This window comes from Melozone crissalis, unplaced genomic scaffold (genome assembly GCF_028551555.1).
Source record: "Melozone crissalis strain CALT ecotype California unplaced genomic scaffold, PUWL_Pcris_2 ptg000120l_1, whole genome shotgun sequence".
Lineage (NCBI taxonomy): Eukaryota > Metazoa > Chordata > Aves > Passeriformes > Passerellidae > Melozone > Melozone crissalis.
In genome coordinates, this window is record NW_026535896.1 from 789,900 (window position 1) to 809,391 (window position 19,492).

General features: G+C 45.2%; 1 protein-coding gene across 2 annotated transcripts in view; it reads left to right on the forward strand.

Moving 5' to 3' along the window:
* Nucleotides 1–19,492, forward strand: part of NCAPD3 (non-SMC condensin II complex subunit D3) — a 40,564-nt gene that overhangs the window by 14,467 nt on the left and 6,605 nt on the right. For both annotated transcript variants that reach the window (XM_054292849.1, XM_054292848.1), the window contains exons 15-29: nucleotides 994–1,128; nucleotides 3,970–4,190; nucleotides 6,093–6,284; nucleotides 6,568–6,665; nucleotides 8,054–8,169; nucleotides 9,644–9,751; nucleotides 10,277–10,391; nucleotides 11,182–11,289; nucleotides 14,312–14,550; nucleotides 15,700–15,779; nucleotides 17,012–17,149; nucleotides 17,447–17,580; nucleotides 17,863–18,062; nucleotides 18,500–18,610; nucleotides 19,006–19,161. In XM_054292849.1, coding sequence (XP_054148824.1) covers nucleotides 994–1,128; nucleotides 3,970–4,190; nucleotides 6,093–6,284; nucleotides 6,568–6,665; nucleotides 8,054–8,169; nucleotides 9,644–9,751; nucleotides 10,277–10,391; nucleotides 11,182–11,289; nucleotides 14,312–14,550; nucleotides 15,700–15,779; nucleotides 17,012–17,149; nucleotides 17,447–17,580; nucleotides 17,863–18,062; nucleotides 18,500–18,610; nucleotides 19,006–19,161 — 2,151 coding nt within the window. The remainder of the gene's footprint in view (nucleotides 1–993; nucleotides 1,129–3,969; nucleotides 4,191–6,092; nucleotides 6,285–6,567; nucleotides 6,666–8,053; nucleotides 8,170–9,643; nucleotides 9,752–10,276; nucleotides 10,392–11,181; nucleotides 11,290–14,311; nucleotides 14,551–15,699; nucleotides 15,780–17,011; nucleotides 17,150–17,446; nucleotides 17,581–17,862; nucleotides 18,063–18,499; nucleotides 18,611–19,005; nucleotides 19,162–19,492) is intronic.

Consider the following 19,492-nt stretch of genomic DNA (forward strand, 5'->3'; position numbering starts at 1 on the left):
TGTTACAGTCAGTAATTCTATCTGGTTCGGGTGTCCCTACCATAATTAATGAAAAGATTTTGAAGTCTGCAAAGCACTGGGGAGGGACAAGGGGTTTTTTGACCACTTGTTTTTACGCTGCCCCCTGAGAAAGTTCCACAAGTAAAGCCCACGCAGTTTGTGACTACAGTGCAAATGGCAACACCAGAATGGAACTCGAATCCCTTTTTACTGAGCTCTGCTCCAAACCCAACCAAACATCTTGCAGATGTAACTGTAGATGGGAACCCTTTGTGGGAGCTTTGAAATGCAGCTCTATTGGAATTAAATACCAATATAGCCAGATGGGACATACTTGGGCTTGTCTGGCCCTTGCTGCTTGACCAAAAGGGGGCAGCTGTGGTGTTTCACCCCACAGACACTTTGGGCTGGCTGGGTGTGTGGTGTTTCACCCCACAGACACTTTGGGCCGGCTGGGTGTGTGGTGTTTCACCCCACAGACACTTTGGGCTGCCTGGGTGCTGCACTGGGCCCATGGGGACAAGTCCAGGCCTGCAGGAGCTCTGGTGGTGCTGGGATGGAGCTTCCCCCCATAACAGGGGCTGCTGCTCAGGTTTCCCTCTGGCAGAGAAGCTTTAAGGGGATGGTGAAGGAAAGGAGTCGGTTCTGATGGAGGGTTTGGATGCAGAGCTTTATTCTGGCCCACAGGCCTCTGAATGCAGCACCAGCTCCAACAGAACTCCCTGAGCCCGTGGTTGCTGTTCCTTTGAACCCCGGGGAGAGGGACAGGGAGCCACCAAGCAGGGACAGGAGGGAAGGGACAAAGGACACCTGGATGGCCCAATGCCCCCCAGGGGTAGAGGTCATCCTTTGGATCTGCCAATCACTCAAGGCCCTTCTGGAATTCCAGGACTGACAGACAGTGTGGGGCAGGGATCAAGGAGGGGAAAGGACTGGGAAAACTGACATCACACCACACCACAACACATCTCAGTGCTGCTGTTTGCCTGGCAGGTGTTTGTGAGCCTCCTGAGGCAGGGCGTGGTGCCCTGCACGGATGAGGAGCTGGGCGTGCTGCGGGAGCGCTGCCGGGACCCCGCCGTGTCCGTGCGGAAGCAGGCGCTGCACTCCATCACCGAGCTGCTCCTGGTGAGCCTGGGCAAGGGGAACACGATTAAATGTTGTCATCTTACTGCAGGGCTGCCATGCTGTTGTCTCCTTATCACAAAAGTTCCATATCTTCTTGGTGTTTCTCCTGAGTCAGCTTCTCATACTGTTGGGTTCCATACCGTTGTCTCCTTATCACAAAGGTTTCACACCTTCCTGGTCTTTCTCATGGTCAGCTCCTCAGAGCACTGACTTTTTCTTCTTCACAAAGCAGCCAACTGACTCCAGTTCCCTTCTCAACCAACCCACTCTTTTATAGCACTCTTCTTCTCATTAGTTACTGTTAAAGTCAGGCCTGTTCCTCATCTTTGATAATTGGCCCACCTGCAACACCTTAGGGGTAAGATTACTTTCTACGCTATCTTTATTTTCTTATATTCTATCCCGCTACAGTTAAATGGCTATTATGTTATGTCTTGGTTTGGAAAGACAGGTGCCTGCTAAGGAAGGCAGGAGCCCCCCCTGAAATGGAAAAAATGTAAACCCTCTCTCTCCAAATTTTATAGCTTTTAAATTAAGGGGCTCTCAGGCAAAAAATATGGGAGCGGGAATAACAGTTCTTTACTAGGGAAGAAAATAAAAGGATAAAATAAACAATGCCGTGAACTAAACCAACACTGACAGAGTCAGAGCCCAACCTGACACCCTGTGGGTCAGGCTGGTGGCAGCAGTCCCATTGGAATTGTGGCTCAGCCCTCCTGCAGTGTCAGGGGTGGTTCTGCTGGAGCAGGGATCCTGGAGAAAGGTGCAGTCTCTGCCTCTGAAGATCCAGGGGAAGAGGCAGCTGCTATTCCTCTGGGGAATCCAGTGCAGAAGCCGTGCTGGTGTTCCAGAATCTCCAGATTATATCCAGGCAGGAATGCTTGGCTGGTGTTCCATAATCTCCAGATTATATCCAGGCAGGAATGCTTGGCTGGTGTTCCAGAATCTCCAGATTATATCCAGGCAGGAATGCTTGGCTGGTGTTCCAGAATCTCCAGATTATATCCAGGCAGGAATGCTTGGCTGGTGCTCCAGAGTCTCCAGATTATATCCAGGTAGGAATGCTTGGCTGGTGTTCCAGAATCTGCAGATTATATCCAGGTAGGAATGCTTGGCTCCTCCCTCTGGGCTCACATCTCCCAATGGGATGCTGTAGTTCTTATCAGCCATGTAGGGACATTCAATAGCTGTTATCAGCAGATGTTTCCCTGGAGGGAGGAGTGGGTGTGGAAGAGATAAGGAAAACTGCCCACGTAACAGAAGACACCTGCCATACAGATGGCAAATAGAACACAATTCTATTTAGAATACAATAAAATAACAGAATAAAATAAAATAGAATAAATAAATAAAATAAAATAGAATGCAATTTGCTTGGCAATCCAGGACAATTAAAAACTTTCAATAGCTGCACCTTGGGCAGTCAGAGGCTCCCAGAAGCTACATCCAAGCTGGACAATGGTCAGGAGTTTTTCACACAATTAAGAGTTTTGGGATTCGCATTCTCTGAACTTGAGAGAAGCAGAGAAAAGAATGATCAAAACAATTCTTATTTCATTTGTTTGTGCAAAAGTAGAATGCAGTATGGAGATTGTTTACCCAGAGTGATGGAGTTTTGTTTCCTTGGCCTATCAGGGCCAAGTGTGAGATTCTGGGCAGCTGAGTTGAGTGCTTTGTTCAGATTCGGTTTGGATGTAATATAGTGCAATATAGTATAGAATAATATAGTATAATAAAGTATAATTAATAATAATATAGTATTATAAAGTATAATTAATTAGCCTTCTGATATCAATGGACTTCTCTTCATCATTTCTTACAGGAGTCGCCCCTTGATTCCAATAATAAGTTTGGTCCATTTACTTTCATAAGTTTAAGTTTGGTCCATTTACTTTTATAAGTTTAATCCATTTACACATCAGGGGTTAATTCTCCAATTACGCCTTCAGCTAATGAAGTAATTTACCCCCAGTTTGCTCCTCTCCAATTCACTTTTGTTTGTACTTTTTGGGGCCTGAGACAGTGAGGTGTCCTCGAGTTAGAGCCCTGGAGGGATTGTTCTGTGTGAGTAAACAGTAGTTGATGCTCTGTATGGAGTTTAGAGTTATACCCTAAAGCAGCACAGGATTTGAAAAATAGAAAAGCTGAAATCCTAAGGCATCAAGGGGAATGGGAATTCTGCCACACCTGGGAAGGGGGAGAGCAGGAGGGACCTCACCAATCAGTTCTTCACTCTGGGAGCTGCATTTTAGGCTGCTCTAATTCTTTTCATTACCTTTTGACTCGGAAGTCATGACTCACTCTGATACCTACTTGTGATTTATGCAGAGTGCTTCCAACTGTTGGAAACACTGATTTTTCTGGCTGTTGATTTATGTGTCATGAAGAAAATGTTTATGTTGCTGGCCTTCTCAAGTTAAAAAAAACCCTGAATCACTTTCAGATGTAATGTGTGGATGATAGCAATGCTATATTTTTCTTTCTTTTCTATTTATTCACAGGGGGTTTGTAACTCAGGCTTGGAGCACAGGGTTTATATTAAGCAAAGCTCCTTTTTTTTAGTGCTAAATCATCTTCTGTACAGCCTTATTGCAAACCTGTTATAATTCTTTATAGAGTCTCAAAACAAAGTGTTGCAGTACTTTAGCAGAAACACCAGGTATTTATCATAGAGATGATTAAAGACCTTGTGATGCTGAGTTTCCCTGTCCCACCTGCTGCCACACTGCTGGGCTTGATTAAAATTCAAGTTTCAAAGTTTGTAGCTGAACCTGGAGGCCTTTGCTGCTCTTAACCATGCATTTGGGATCCTCTAATGATTTTGAAATTTATTTCTCTCAGTCCCAGCACAGCAATGTACTGGTGCAGAAGGCCTGGTTGAACGGAGTGGTGCCTGTGGTGATGGATGCAGAAAGCTCTGTCCAAGAAAAGGCCTTGGATTGCCTTGATCAGCTCCTGCTGCAGCACATTAAACCTTACCATAAATCCAGGAGTGGTGATGAGAAGCAGGAGCTGGCGTGGGATCTGCTCTCCCTGTTGTCTTCAGAAAGCCAGGAGCTCAGGTAAAAGCATTCTTCCTTCCCCTGCCTCTGTTAACATGCAGGGATAAAACCCAGAAGTTTGGGGGGGTTTTTCCATTTTTAATCCCATTAGAATACACAACTTTTCCTTTACAGAAGGAAATTACCTATTGACCGAGGACTGAGATAAGAGTGAGTTTGTGTTCTCATTCCCTGTGAGGTGCCACAGCTCACACACACACACCCTGTTAAAATGCACGTGCTGTCTGCTTTGCAACGACAAGAAACCAAATTTTTCTCAGGGATTTCTTTGAAACTGCTCGAATTCCCTGCTTGAAACCCTCAGTATCATTCTGAGGATGGAAACCACCACACTGAGGTGCTTGTGTTGCCCTGCCAGCTCCCAGGACAGGAACGTTGAGCACGGACAAGAAGAGTTCAGCTTTGCTTTGTGTGTCAGGTGTTTCCACCTGCTGCTCCTGTTACCTGTGCTCTCTCCCTGGACTGCATTGCTCACTGTTCCATCCCATGCTGGATGCACTGATAGCACATGAATATTTAAGTCAGATGGAGGTGTTCCTCTGACAGAAGTGAGAGAGGATATATAAAGCAAGAACATCACCTTGTATTAATTCTTATGTACAATATGTTACTTGTCTTGTGACAAATCGAATTATCCTGCCTGCCGTGGGAAGGAGAGGAAGAAATGGGATGACACACAGCATGACAAGGACACAACATTGATTAAAGACAGCTGTATGTTTATTAGTCAACAGGGCATAATAGCTCAGAAATAGCAGCTGAGGCACTGGTGGTGCTGCCGTGCCAGTGTGGGGAGCTGTCACTGTTCTAATTTGGGCCATTTTCTAACAGGGTTTGCACATTCCTGGCACCTTCTTCCTCCTGACCCTGCAGGACCTTGCAGCTTGAGAAATCTCACAGCTCTGCCAGTGTGGAGTAGATAATGAGGGTTGTGCAGAAAAACGAGCAGGCTGTGATGCCTGACGTGACTCTGCTGTGCCTCCATCCCTGGCAGTGCCCAGGGCCAGGCTGGATGGGGCTCTGAGCACCCCAGGCTAGGGAAAGGTGCCCTTATCCATGGCAGGGAGTGGAATGAGATGATCTTCAAGGTCCTTTCCAATTAAGGGCATTCTATTGATGACTTGTGAAGGCTGAAGTGAAACAGAGACTGGACAGAGTTAAAGAATAAAGCAGGGATTTATTAAGAGGCCTCAATGGATCCACCTTGGGCAGCACAAGAGCCCAGCCAGGGCTGCACCCAACATGAACCAAAATGGTCCCAAAATGAACCCAAGGTGAACCAAAATGGTCCCAAAATGAACCCAAGATGACCCAAAATGGCCCCAAAATGCACGAGCGCTCCCGGGGTCTCTCCCTTGGATCAGTTCTGCTCCATTTGCACCTTGCAGTTCATTGTCCCATTCCAGCTTTAGCCCCTGCAGTCCCACCCTGCTTGTTTTTCTCTCTTAAATTCGCCATTGCTCATGTTCTTGGGCATGAGATTTGTATGATTGTCCTTGGTGCCCAGCTGGAGCAGGAATTGTTTTGTCTCCCTGCTCTGTGCACAGAGCTCACCATCCCCTGATGTGAACCCAGACCCACACACTAAAGCAGCACAGAATGTGAAAAATATAAAAGCTAAACCTGAGGCATCATTATGATTCTGGGTATTAAACAACAGCTGCTGGAAATTCTTGGTTACAAATTGCTGAAATTATAATTTCCTGATGTGTCATGGGACCAACTGGACCTTCTGTGTTACTGCCCCAACATCCATGTAGGGATGCCAGCTCTGTAGTGAAAATATGTGTAAATGTGGAAATTTAAATGTGAATTGTGGCAATGCCAGGCAATAGCAGCTTTATTGTGTTGGATTTTACTGCTTTATTTATTCCTCCCTAAACTTTCCTTTCCTCCCTGCAGCCGTTACCTGAGCAAAGCCTTCCTTATGTGGTCCAAGCAGAACAAGTTCACCTCCACTTTTGTCAATAATGTCATGTCTCACGTGGAGACAGAGCATTCCAGAGCAGCTTGGATGCTGCTTGCCAAGGTGGCTGGCTCTTCCCCCAAGCTGAATTACTCCAAGATCATTGAATCCTGGGACAGCATCAGCAGGTCAGTGTGTGCTTTGAGCTCCATTCTGCCAGGAGCCCTCAGTGCCCTTCCACAGATTGCCTTGTAGCTGCTTAAATCCCACTTTTTCCTTCAAACTGTCACTTCTGCAGCTGGAAATCCAGCAAAGGCTTCGAGATCCATGCAGTAACCAACTCTTTCCTCAAGTCCTCTGAGTTTTCATTGCCTTTGACAGGCCTGCCTTAATAATGCATGTCCCAGAGGAGAGAGGGTTGCTCAGCTGTGCTCTGGTGGCGTGGCTCAGAGCTCACGGTTGGTTTTGCAGGCAGCAGGACACGAGCGGTGGCACCGTGGGACACGTCCTGTGTGTCATTGGGCACGTGGCAAAGCACCTCCCCAGGAGCAGCTGTGAGGGGCTGAAGGGTGAGTGGTCCTGAGCACCTGCAGAGGTTTTGGGAGTTCTGCTGTTAATTGCAGCCCTGAGATGTGTGAACAGTCTCTGTCTCAGCCCGTGTGTTCGAAGAATGAGTTGGAGTTCTTCAGTTTTCAGTCTCAGAGTTGTTTATTATATCTTATCTATAAAAATTTTCTTCCTGTCCTGTCAGAACTCAGTGCATCCCTTTGGGTGTCCAGAGTTGCTGAGGACCCCGCCAGGGGGCTCAGAGACCCTGGCACACAGCCCAGAGCACCTGGGGATTTGATTTTCCCCCCTGGAGCAAGTTGCCAGCTTTGTATGAAGACATGAAAGTCACAAAGGATCAAATGGTGTAATAACAAAATGATCACAGGGTGAAAATGTAGATTTTAGGATTTTTGGTATGGGGGTTATGGGGACAAGATGGAGGAACTTGGGCATGTCCAGCCTTTCTCCTTCTTCTTGTTCTCCATTTTCTGCAGTGATGTTGGCTGGGATTGGTTTAGAGTAGAAGTGCACTGTCTAACATCGGTGATAGGTATTGGAAAGTAATTGTAAATATGTTATATTTAGAATAGAAGTTCATTGTCTAACATAGGTGATAGGTATTGGGAATTCAGTGTAAATATGTTATACATAGTTTGCAGTATAAAAGGACAACACAGAGTGCCTGTGGCTGCCCTGCTGAGCAGATCTCGGCTGGGCAGAAAGAAAATTTTCTAGATAAGAATTAATAAATAACCTCAAGACTGAAAAGTGAAGAGTCCAGACTCGTTCTTCAGTTGTGTGGGCCGAAGCAGAGACACCCTGCACATCTGGGGGCAGCAATTATCAACCAAAACCCGAGAGTGTCCAGCCAAGGTCAGCTCAGCAGGGCAGCCTGAGGCACTCTAACCACCCCCGGGATGGTGCTGTCTTTTTGCACTACAAACTACGTGTACAATATTTACAATTACTTTCCAATACCTATCACCTATGTTAGACAGTGAATTTGTATTCTGAACCAGTCCCAAAGTGCCAACATCACTGCAGAAGATGGAGGTAGAGAAGAAGAAGAAGAAAGGCTGGACACACCCAAGCCCCTCCATCTTGTCCCCAAAAACCCCTATTCTAAAAATCCCAAAATCTACCTTTTCACCCAGTGATAAATCTATTATTACACTACTTAAACTTCTGTGGCTTTCAGGCCTTCATACAAAGCTGGTAATTTGCTCCACGGGTCATAATCAAACCCACAGGTGCTCTGGGCTGTGTGCCAGGGTCTCTGAGCCCCCTGGCAGGGGTCCCAGCAATTCTGGACACCCAGAGGGATGTGATGAGTCCCGACAGTTTTGTGCCTCCACAAACACTTGAACAGCTTAGAAAATGTTGTTTTTATGTGTGATGTCATTTCCAGGGAGCATCCAGAGCTGGCTGAAGGAGTCTCAGTGTCCCCTGGAGGTGATCAGCCCAGCCGTGGAGACCCTGCAGAAGCTCTGCCAGGCCTCTGCAGCTGCGCCAGAGGAGGCACAGGTGGGACTTAAAATACTCCTTTTAAAATAGCCTGTTCCCCACTCAGGGGGTGTCTGCTGCTGTCTGCAGGCTGTGGGATGGATGATGAGCTCTAAAAAAGGGGCTCTGATTCCAGCAGCTTGAGCCTGCTCTGCTCAGCTCTGCCTCTTTGCTGCACTTGAGCTGGAGAACATCCTGGGGCTAAGCCTGGCTTGTGAGAAATCTTCTGCCTTCAAATATATTCCCCCACACACCTCTGAAATACCTTGCATTTGCCTTCTGTCCAAGTTCACAGAATTCCTAAAGGAAATTTCCTAAAGGAAACCTGTTGCTGTGCTTGGTGCAGTTTGAAGCCACAGATTTATGCTGTAATCTCTGTGTTCTCCATCAGAGCTGCTGGAAATGCACATATTTCCTAGATCTCTTCCTGGAGACCAAACAGGGAGTTAATAACTTGCTCATCATTTCTTTCTGCCTCCATTTGTTTTATGCCATGGCTCTGTTCTGCTCCCATAGTGGGAAGTTAGGCCATATTTTGTTGGTAAAATAAAAATCTCAGCCTGGACACAATTGCAAAGAAGCCAAAATTGATGCAGGTCTTTGTCCCTGATGATTTCTCTTTGTGTATGTTTTATATTTCTCTTTCAGTGTAGATAGCGGCTCTTTTATAATAAGCATCCCAATCAAGTTTAGTAAATAATGGGCAGAAATTTCAGTTTAGATGGTAGCTCTTTCAATTGAAATTTCAGTTTAGATGGCAGCTCTTTTATAATAAGCATCCCAATCAAGTTTAGTAAATAATGGGCAGAACTGAGCCCTCTGTGCTTCAGCAGCCAGGGTTGGGTGATGGTTTTTGGGTTTTTAAATTGACAGTCAGAAAATCCTCCCCTGTAGGTACAGCCACCCCAGAGTGTTGGCTTAAAATGAAATGAAGGTGTTCCTGTAGTTGGTCACTTCACTAAATGTAACAGTTACCATTTATGTATGTGTTTGGTTATTAAAATTACCACTTTTAGATGGTGGAAAACCAGAAATTATGCTTTATAGTCACCACAGTGTAGTAGATAATCTGCTTTCCATGTGTTTCCCTTCCACTCTTTGGAATTCACATCATGTTTTCTTGGTTAATGGAGCTGCTTTTTTCAAGCAACATCTAAAAATTGCCACAGACACCTCCAATGTGTTGGGTGCACATGAAACAGTCACTTAAATCCTTTTTGTTTAAGTCTGTGTGATTTCTATAATGAAGTAAACTTGGGCCTGTGGATCATTAAAAGCCACATTTTCCAAGGTGTTTTGACACTTGGACACATCCTTTGATGTGCAGGGAGAATTTTAAAGCTCTAAGGCACTGTCAGATTGATTTTAATGGGATCCAGATTATTAAAAGCACATAAAGGCTTTGATATTAGGGATTCATGTGTGGACAGATATTACAGCTACCTTTTGTTTAATTAATAAAGCGTTGAATTAATTGTGTTTAATTACTGAACAGGAGCTGCTCAACCAGGTGTGTGGAGATTTGGTATCCACCTGTGAGAGCTACATCTCCAACATAGTCCTCAAGGAGGATGGAGCAGGGCAGCTGCAGGAAGATCTCTTGGTAAGTTTGGGGTTTATTATTGTAAATAATCCCCTTCAAGGGTTGTTTAAAGGGTGGAGGTGTGCCTGGAGCTGATGTTCCTCAAAATCCATGCCAAGAGCTGGGATCATCGGAATGTGCAGGGCCTGTGTGTGTGATGAAATCTTGTGTTTAAGGGCCTGGGAGCCCAAAGCAGTTTTACACACCAGCAGTTGCTTTGAGGATATGGCACCCCATGTATTTTTAATAGATGACGTGGTTTTTATTTCCTTGCTTTTGCACTCAAACTTCTGAGATGAGCTGTTTGGGAGAGATGCATGGAATGCTTTGAGGAGTATTTCAGTCTCATTAGATGTGCTGGGGGCTGTTGGAGCATATTAAACACACCCACCCAGGATTTCTGTTCCAAAGCTCCCCTTCTGTTCTCCAGCCACTGCCTGGAAAGCACTGAGGGAATTTGGAGTTGTTTTTTTGGACAAGAACCGACTCCTGCTGGCTTCATTTGCAGCTCAGCCTTTTGACTGCAGTGCTGCTTTCTCTCTGCAGGTCAGACACCTCTTCCTGCTGGGTGAGGCTGCCCAGCTGTGCCCAGCCAAGGTGGACAAACACATTTTCCTGGTGGTCCCGTCCATCCTGGCCTCTTCTGGCAGCGAGGACCAACGTGAGCCACTCTTCTCCCTCTGCCTGTAGTGGTGCAGTTTGAGGCCACAGATTTATGCTGTAATCTCTGTGTTCTCCATCAGAGCTGCTGGAAATACACATATTTCCTAGATTTCTTCTTGGAGACCCCCCCTGTGCTGGTGTTCACAGGGGTCTCAGGATGAGGGAAGAGATGAGAATCTTGACTCCATGTTTCAGAAGGCTGATTTATTATTTTATGATATATATTAATTATTATATGATATATTAATTATTATATGACATATTTTATTATTTATTATTTTATTATATATTATTATAGATATATTTTATGATATATGATATGTTTTTATTATATATAATATATAATATTTATACTATACTAAAACTATATAATATTAAATATATTAATATATATTATATAATAGATTAATGTATAATATATATATATTATATATTATATATTAATATATATTATATATACTGAAAGAGTAGAAGAAAGGGTTTCATCAGAAGGCTTGAAAGGAAAGAATGATAATAAAATCTTGTGACTGACCAGAGAGTCTGAGCCAGCTGGGCTGTGGTTGGCCATTAATTAGAAACAACCACATGAGACCAATCACAGATGCACCTGTTGCATTCCACAGCAGCAGATAATCATTGTTTACATTTTGTTCCTGAGGCCTCCCAGCTTCTCAGGAGAAAAATCCTAACAAAAGGATTTTTCATAAAATATGTGACATTTAGCTTTGCATTTGAAGTCACCCCTGTGTGCCAGGCCCTGTTTGCATCCCTGCCCTGCTCTTTTCCAGTGTCAGCTTGCACAGACAGTGAGGAGATGCCCAGCTCCCAGCCACTGTCCCAGTTCAGGGGCTCAGCCATGCCTCCCGTGGTCAGGGCTCACGCTCTCATCACTTTGGGTAAGTGCCATCATCCTGCCCTAAAAATGGGCCTTGGTGCATCTCAGCCTTTCTGGTGAAGTTCTGCCCAAAATCCTGCAGAAAAGGAGGCTCAGGGAGGACTTTGTCACTCTGCAGCTCCCTGGCAGGAGGGAGAAACCAGGGAACAGGGACAGGAAAAGAGGAAATGTTCTCCAGCTGTGCCAGGGGAGGGCAGGTTGGACATGAGGAAGGATTTCTCCATGGAAAGGGTTGTTAAACATTAGAATGGGCTGCTCAGGGAGGTTTGGAGTCCCCATCCCTGGAGGTGTCCAAGGAATGCCTGATGTGGCACTCAGAGCTCTGGGATCAGTCACAGGTTGGACTCAATGATCCCAGAGGTCTTTTCCAACCTAAATAATTCCATGTAAAGCTCTGGCAGTTGTGACAGGGAGCCCCAGTGCTCTGTTGGCATTAGCCCAGCTCAGAGCTTTCAGCAATGCAAATATCCATGGAAACAAGTTGGGCAGAACCCTGCCAGCTCTGCTCCTCCAGGTGGTTAATGCATTAATAGTGACCAATAATCAGCATTGTCCCCCAGAGCTGTGCTGTCCTTGTACTCAGAGTTGGGTGCTGAAGGATCATCTCACTTTCAGTAAGGTTTTCTAGACAGGGTGAAGAAAACTTGGTGCTGTTGATGTAGCTTAGAGCACAATGACTGCACTCAAATTCTTGTTCTCTTCAACGTGAGGGAAATGCTGCTTTCAGAGAAGCCTGGCCAGCTGCATTCCCAGGATTCTGAGGAACACCAAGTGAAAGTTCTGGGTTTTAGTACTTCTTCCATCTTTAGGAACAAATTTCTTTTGCAGATAGGCAGCATTATTCTTCCCTTAATTGCTTTGGAAAATTTAATACTTTTGTGCAGAGCTTGGGAACTGGGAGAAGTGATGTTAGAACTATTGCAGGCTATTTTATTTTAGGTTGGTTCAGTGATGCTCTCAGAGGTGGGTGTCTCCCTGCTATGCCTATGACAGCTGGGGCTGTTCTTTTTAGCTGCTTTGAATAATACCCTGTACACAGAAATAGTTTGCTGTGAAGGAGGGAATTTGGCATAGAGACCCACTCTATAGGTCTAAGGGGAGTTTGGAAGAACTTGAAGTACCATCTCCCTGAGAGATCGTGCAGATTGCTCATCAAGTTCCAGCATGAGTTTCTTGTTTATTCCCTTGTTTACTTCCTGATTCCTTCCCTGGCTCGTTTTGGAGGCAGCGAGCTGGGCTGGCTGGGAAGGAGAATTTATCCCAGCTCTGCTGCTCTGGTGATGCCTTGGAGTAGCTGCCTAGAGCACAGGATAGACAGAGTTAAGGGAATAAAGTGAGAATTTATTAAAGGGCTTTAACAGAGGCACCTTGGGCAGGGTTACAGAGGCTAGACACAAAATGGACAATGGACATGAGGTCTTGTATTTGTGGGGTTTCCAGATGGAGGAAGGAATGATGAATCTGACTCCATGTTCTTAGAAGCCTAATTTATTATTTTATAATACTATATTGTATTAAAGAATACTATACTAAACTATACTAAAGAATAGAGAAAGGATACTTACAGAAAGCTAAAAAGAATAATAATGAAAACTCATGACTCTTTTCAGACTCCTGATGCAGCTTGGCCCCGATTGGCCATTGAATCAAAACAATTCACATGAAACCAATGAAACAATCTCCAACCACATTCGAAAGGGGCAAAACACAGGAGAAGCAAATGAGATAAGAATTGTTTTCCTTTTTCTCTGAGGCTTCTCAGCTTCCCACGAGAAGAATCATGGGCAAAGGGATTTTTCCAGAAAATATAACTGCCACAATGAGGTTTTAAGACAGATTTAAGTTTGGTGTATTCACATATCAGAGGTTAATCCTCCAATTACAGTTTCAGCTAATGAAGTCATTCAGAGTTTCTTTAAGCCTCTTCCCTCCAGGCCTGGAGCCTGCTACAAGTGGTTGTAGCAGGAAGAGATAAGGAAAGAACCTGCCTTCATCCAAGTCCGAGAAAAGAAGGACTTGGAACCGTTGAACCCCCATATGTTGATTTCAAGCCAACCACATAGACCACTGATGCTTCTTTCTCATAAAGAGATGTTAGTAAAACAATTACATAGCCTTGTCAAGACTAAATTGCAGCTGAAAACCCAGCACATATCTACCTAAATATGGCCAACCACTCACAACTTAACTTCCAAGACACTTCCTCACCTATCATAGAACAGCTGATAGGATTCCATGACCACGTCCTAGCGTGACCGTGTTCACAGAGGTCTGAGGATGAGGGAAGAGACGAGGATCTGACTCCATGTTTCAGAAGGCTGATTTATTATTTTATGATATATATTACATTAAAACTATACTAAAAGAATAGAAGAAAAGGTTTCATCAGAAGGCTGGCTAAGAATAGAATAGGAAGGAATGATAACAAAGGTTTGTGGCTCGGCTCGCTGTCTGAGCCATCTGACTGTGATTGGCCATTAATTAGAAACAACTAACATGGGTCAATCACAGATGCACATGTTGCATTCCACAGCAGCAGATAACCATTGTTCACATTTTGTTCCTGAGGCTTCTCAGCTTCTCTGGAGGAAAAATCCTAAGGAAAGGATTTTCCATAAGCGATGTCTGCGACACCCTAATGGTTGCACTAGCAATCTGCAGCCTAGTCCTCTACCTATTAACCCACACACTCACAGAAAAACTGTCATCAAGGATAAGGATAATGAAAACTGCCCACTGAACAGAAGACAACTATACAGATGGCAAACAGAATCCATCTTGCCTTGCAATCTGGGACATGCACCCTAATGATGCACTAGCAAGCCAGCCAACATTACAACTGCTAGATTAACCCCCATGTCCGTCATCCTCCTTCCTATCTCCCCTATAATCCTTACCATTATCTAAGAAACTCAGGATTACCTAAACCGACGGCCTTCAAAGCCTTAAACAGGAGTTAGCACAGGCTCTGAAAACCACAAAAAACTGAAGTTGCAGGTGTCACCAGCGACGTTATTTCGCAGGGAAGCTGTGCCTGCAGCACGAGGAGCTGGCCAAGAAGTGCATCGCGGCGCTGGCGCGGGAGCTGGAGGTGTCGCCGGACGTGGCCGTGCGCAACAACGCGGCGCTGGTGCTGTGCGACCTGTGCGTGCGCTACACCTCGCTGGGGGACAGGTACATCCCCAACATCTCGCTGTGCCTGCGCGACCCGCACCCCTTCATCCGCAGGCAGACCCTCATCCTGCTCACCAACCTCCTGCAGGTGAGACACAGTGGAAGTTTTCCAGAGTAGAAATCTGTTTTAAGTGAAATGTGCATCTTTGAATTAAGTCTGTAGCTTGCAAACACATCTGCAACACCTCTCAAACTATTGGCTATCAAACTATTGGCTAATGGAGGAGACACCCTCATCCTGCTCACCAAGCTCCTGCAGGTGAGATCATGTGGAAATTTTCTGGAGTAGAAATCCGTTTTGGTTTAGGTGAAATGTACATTTTTTTAATTAAGTCTGGAGCTTGTAAGCATAGCTGCAACACCCCTCAAATATTGGCTAATGAAAGAGACATCCTCATCCTGCTCACCAACCTCCTGCAGGTGAGACACAGTGGAAATTTTCCGGAGTAGAAATCCGTTTTAAGTGAAATTAACATTTTTTAATTAAGTCTGTAACTTGCAAGCATAGCTGCAGCACCCCTCAAACTATTGGAGACACTCTCATCCTGCTCACCAACCTCCTGCAGGTGAGACAGAATGGAAATTTTCTGGATAGAAATCCGTTTTAAGTGAAATTTACGTCTCTGAACTAAATCTGTAGCTTGCAAACACATCTGCAACACCCCTCAAACTATTGGCTAATGAAGGAGACAGCCTTATCCTGCTCACCAACCTTCTGCAGGTGAGATTCTGTGGAAGTTTTCCTGAGTAGAAATCCATTTTGATTTAAGTGAAACGTGCATCCTTGAACTAAATCTGTAGCTTGCAAGCACAGGTGCAAATCCCTCAAACTATTGGAGACACCCTCATCCTGCTCACCAACCTCCTGCAGGTGAGACAAAATGGAAATTTTCTGGATAGAAATCCATTTAAAGTGAAATGTACATTTTTTGAATTAAGTCTGTAGCTTGCAAAGGAGCGCAGTGTAAAAACAATGTTGAAGAGCACACCTGCCATGGGGTGGGAGAGCAGATTTTTCATTTTTTAATTTATTTTTCATACCTGGGGTAAACCTCAATGTGCTGTTGTGGCATTTATGCTGCTTAAAGCATCCCCCAAAATACTTGGGGTTGATTTGGGGTTTATTTTATGTGCCTCTGGCTGAGGCTTTACAGCTTGTTCATTTACCTTACTACAATTTAGAGGTTCACATTAAGTTTTCCTGGTTCAGGTTGTTGATTTCTGCTGGTTTCCACAGGAGGAGTTTGTGAAATGGAAGGATTGCCTCTTCTTTCGGTTTGTCAGTGTCCTGGTGGATCCAAACCCAGACATTGCCAGGTAAAAATCTCAGCTGTGAAATGATGGAGGAGTGAAATGAAGGGCAGAGATGTCTCAAAACCTGTCTCAGCCTTGCCACCTTCACATTGTGAAGAGAAATGCCAGTGATAAAGCAGATTTTCCCTGTAACCTCTGTACTTCCTTAGGGTCTGCAGTGGTGGCACAGGGGTGATGAGCCTCTCTCCAGGACATTTAAAAGTCCCAAAATGTCCTTGGCTGTCCTCAAAACATTCAGCTCTGCTCTATTCAGGACTCAGTCATCCAGAAAAAAGGAATTTTTGAGACAGACCCCTGTGAAATCTTCCTTGTGGTTTTCTGACAGCTCTCAAGTGCTGGATTTGTTTAAGAACTAGGATTAAATATTTTGTTGCAGTTTCCTTTTCCCTATATTGCATGCCTTTCCTTTTCAGCCTTCTGCCACATCTTGTAATTGTCAGAGGAATGACCTGTCCAATGATGTGTCAGAGGAATTATGCACTCTCATTTTAAGTGCATGTTTATGAAGTTTTTGGAGGTTTCGCAGTTTCCAGCTGCTCTGTTATGTGAGAAATGAATGGGGCAGCTTTCTCTCAGATGGGGAGCTCATGTAGAAATTAGGGTTACAGAGGAGGATTGGACACCTTGCTGCTCATTTCTGCCTGGAACAGCCAATCTGAGATGGATATTTCCAGAACAATCAACCTTTTGTCAATTACCATTCACATTTCCTTTTCTCTTCAGTTTCTTTTATAGCTAAAAATGTCTTTCCAGTAGATGGTGGCATTGCAGCATCGTGTTCCTCCCATTTCTTTGGGAGCTTTTTCCTTTGCATCTTCATTTGGAGACAGCATCCAGACAAAACCACATTCTCCAAGCCTGGGGTTGCCTTGCAACTCTTGCAGGACCTTTGGTGATTAACTTGTTGCTGAGTGCTGTGTCTCAGTCATGGTGGAGCTCAGGTTATTTAAATAATTAAAATGCTGTGACAGGATTCAAGTTCAGATTTATTTCTGAATAATAATAAACTCAGTTTGTTTTAATGGCCATAAAAATGAGTAGTGCTGTGGATTCTGGAGATGTCTGTCCCTCTGGAAATGTCTGTCCCTCTGAGAAAAGGGTGGAAGTCAGTGAGCTGGGCAAGAATTAAATGTATTGAGGGAGATATGGCAGAGGAAAACCATCCTCCTGCACAGCTTCAGGGGTGGCTTTTGGAATCTATCCAGTGATAATTTCTTCCTTCTCCCCCTCTGCAGGTTTGCAGAGTTCTGCCTGGTGCATCTCTTGCTGAAGAGGAACCCCGTGATGTTCTCCCAGCACTTCATCGAGTGCATCTTCCACTTCAACAGCTACGAGAAACACCAGAAGTACAACAGGTTCCCCCAGAGCCAGAGGTCAGTTGAGCACATTCCTGGCTAATTTTTGCTAAATTATGGGCTGTCTGGCCATGCAGCTCTCAGTGACAGCACAGCATTTGTGGCACTTGGTAATTATCCATGCAAGTGCTGAGTTGGGTCCTGCCTTCCCCGTGACACTGCTGTGCGTAATTTGTAGGACTGTGTGCTGTCCTAGCAGGTTTATGGCTCTTAAAAGTGGCATGCAAATATCCCTGGCTGATTTAAGGTCTCATTATTCCTGGAGGCTGGCATGAAGTGATTTGGGCCTCTGTAAAATGTTGTGCTCTGCCACAGGGCGAAGCAGCTCTTCTCCCTGAAGGGGAAGGAGAACAAGGAGAAGAGGATGAGGATCTACACCTTCCTGCTGGACCATTTCACGGATGAGCAGAGGTTCAGCATCACCACCAAGATCAGCCACAGCATCCTAGGTAAGGGTTTAAAAATGCCTTTAAAAGTCTGCTAAACAAAAACATGCTGTCTGTGTAAAATCTCATGATCCAGGTGTATAAAATCTCATGATCCAGGTGTATAAAATCTCATGATCCAGGTGTATAAAATCTTATTATTCAGGTGTATAATATATCATGATCCAGATGTATAAAATCTCATGATCCAGATGTATAAAATCTCATGATCCAGGTGTTTTATCCTGGCTTGCCCATCACTGCTGCTTCTGGAAAAACAAATTATTTCTTGCCTGTGTCTTCCAGCTTGCTTTGTGGATGAGGTCCTTCCTTTGGACCCAGAAGGCAGTGAGCTGCTCTCAGATACATTTGCAGTGCTCAGCTGCAAGGAAATCAAGCTCTCAAGTATGAGGTCCAAACCTGAGGAGGACATCCAGGCTGATGAAGATGAGATGGCCATGGCCAATGCTGTCATGCAGGTGGCCCAGAAAAAGCTCATCTCACAGGTGAGGGGCACCTGCTGTGCTGTGGGGAGAGGGCTGGGCAGCTCTGTGTGTTGTGAAAGCACAATATGAAGGCAGAATTGGTGAGGGATGCTCGTTGTGGGGGTGGAGGGAGCAGAAGTGCATTTCCCAGGAGCCAGGGGAGCTGTGCTGAGCTGCATTTGTTCCCCACCCCTCTCCTTGGCGAGGCATCTGAGCGGAACAATGATTTTCCTGCCTGCACCTCTGGGCAATTTGCCTTCACTGTGAGATCTGAGTGACTTAGTGATGCATCTGAAAAGGCTCCACTTAGGTTAAAAGCCTCTGTGCATGTGTGTGGTGTAAGAGCAGCCTTAATTACAGTGATTCCCTGGCTGTGGAGGGAGAACTCCTCTGTGGAGCCGTGGAGTGGCTTCTCCTTCACTGCCTCGCATAACCGTTCATGCCTCGTTCACAAAAAGGTTCAAAAGAAGAATTTCATCGAAAACATCATCCCAATAATCACATCACTCAAGTCCTTGATGGAGCAGAAGAGGATCCCAGCTCTCAAGGACCTGATGAACTGCCTGAGGGTAAGGGGAGGTGTTTTCTTGCTGGTCGTGATGTTTCGATCCTCTCTGGAGTTAGTGTGCAACCACTGCCACAACCCGGAGCCTTCTGAGGAGGGAGGGATTCAGAAGATAGGATGTTGTGACACTGCCACTGCGTTAAATAACGTGGGAGGTGGAGGGATTGGAGATGAGGCTCTCAGCGTGGAACGTGGGCAGGAGGAGAGCTCAAACGCTGCGAAGCTTTTCCACGTTCCGAGGAACAAATTGCAGATAAAACTCTTCAGTCTGTTAAAAACACCTCTGCTCTACCAACTGGTGTTTCCTTTTGCTCCCGAGCAGCTGTGATCTGAATGGGGATGTGAATCAGTAGCTGGGGGAGAGTTCTGAAGGGCTCCAAACATTCCTTGTTGCTGCAGGAAATGATGCAAGATTACCGAAACGAAATCAAAGACTTCTTTGCTGTGGACAAGCAGCTGGCAGCCGAGCTGGAGTATGACATGAAGAAATATGAAGAGCAGCTGGCCAGGGAGAAGGAGTCAGAGCAGGAGCAGCTCCCAGCAGCCCACAGGGAGGTGGTTATTGCCATTAACTCTCTCCATGTCTCCTCTGCTCAAATTCATGTGCTCACAGTACCCAAGCCCTGCCTGGGGACCCTGTCCATGGAGCACGATGGTTATCAGGGGTTTTCCTCCCTCTTTTCCTCCCTCTGACAGAAGTTCTGGTTTCAGAGTCATTTAATAGCCTTAGAACATCAGCAAACAAAGCCAAGAGGAGAAGCAAGTGATTAATGGAGAGAGAATTCAATTTAAAGGAAAAAGCAAGTTTAATTTGGCACTGGCTGGGCTTAAATGTTGTATTCTCTCTGCTCCCAGAATGATAAACTGGTAACAAAGAAAAGAATTC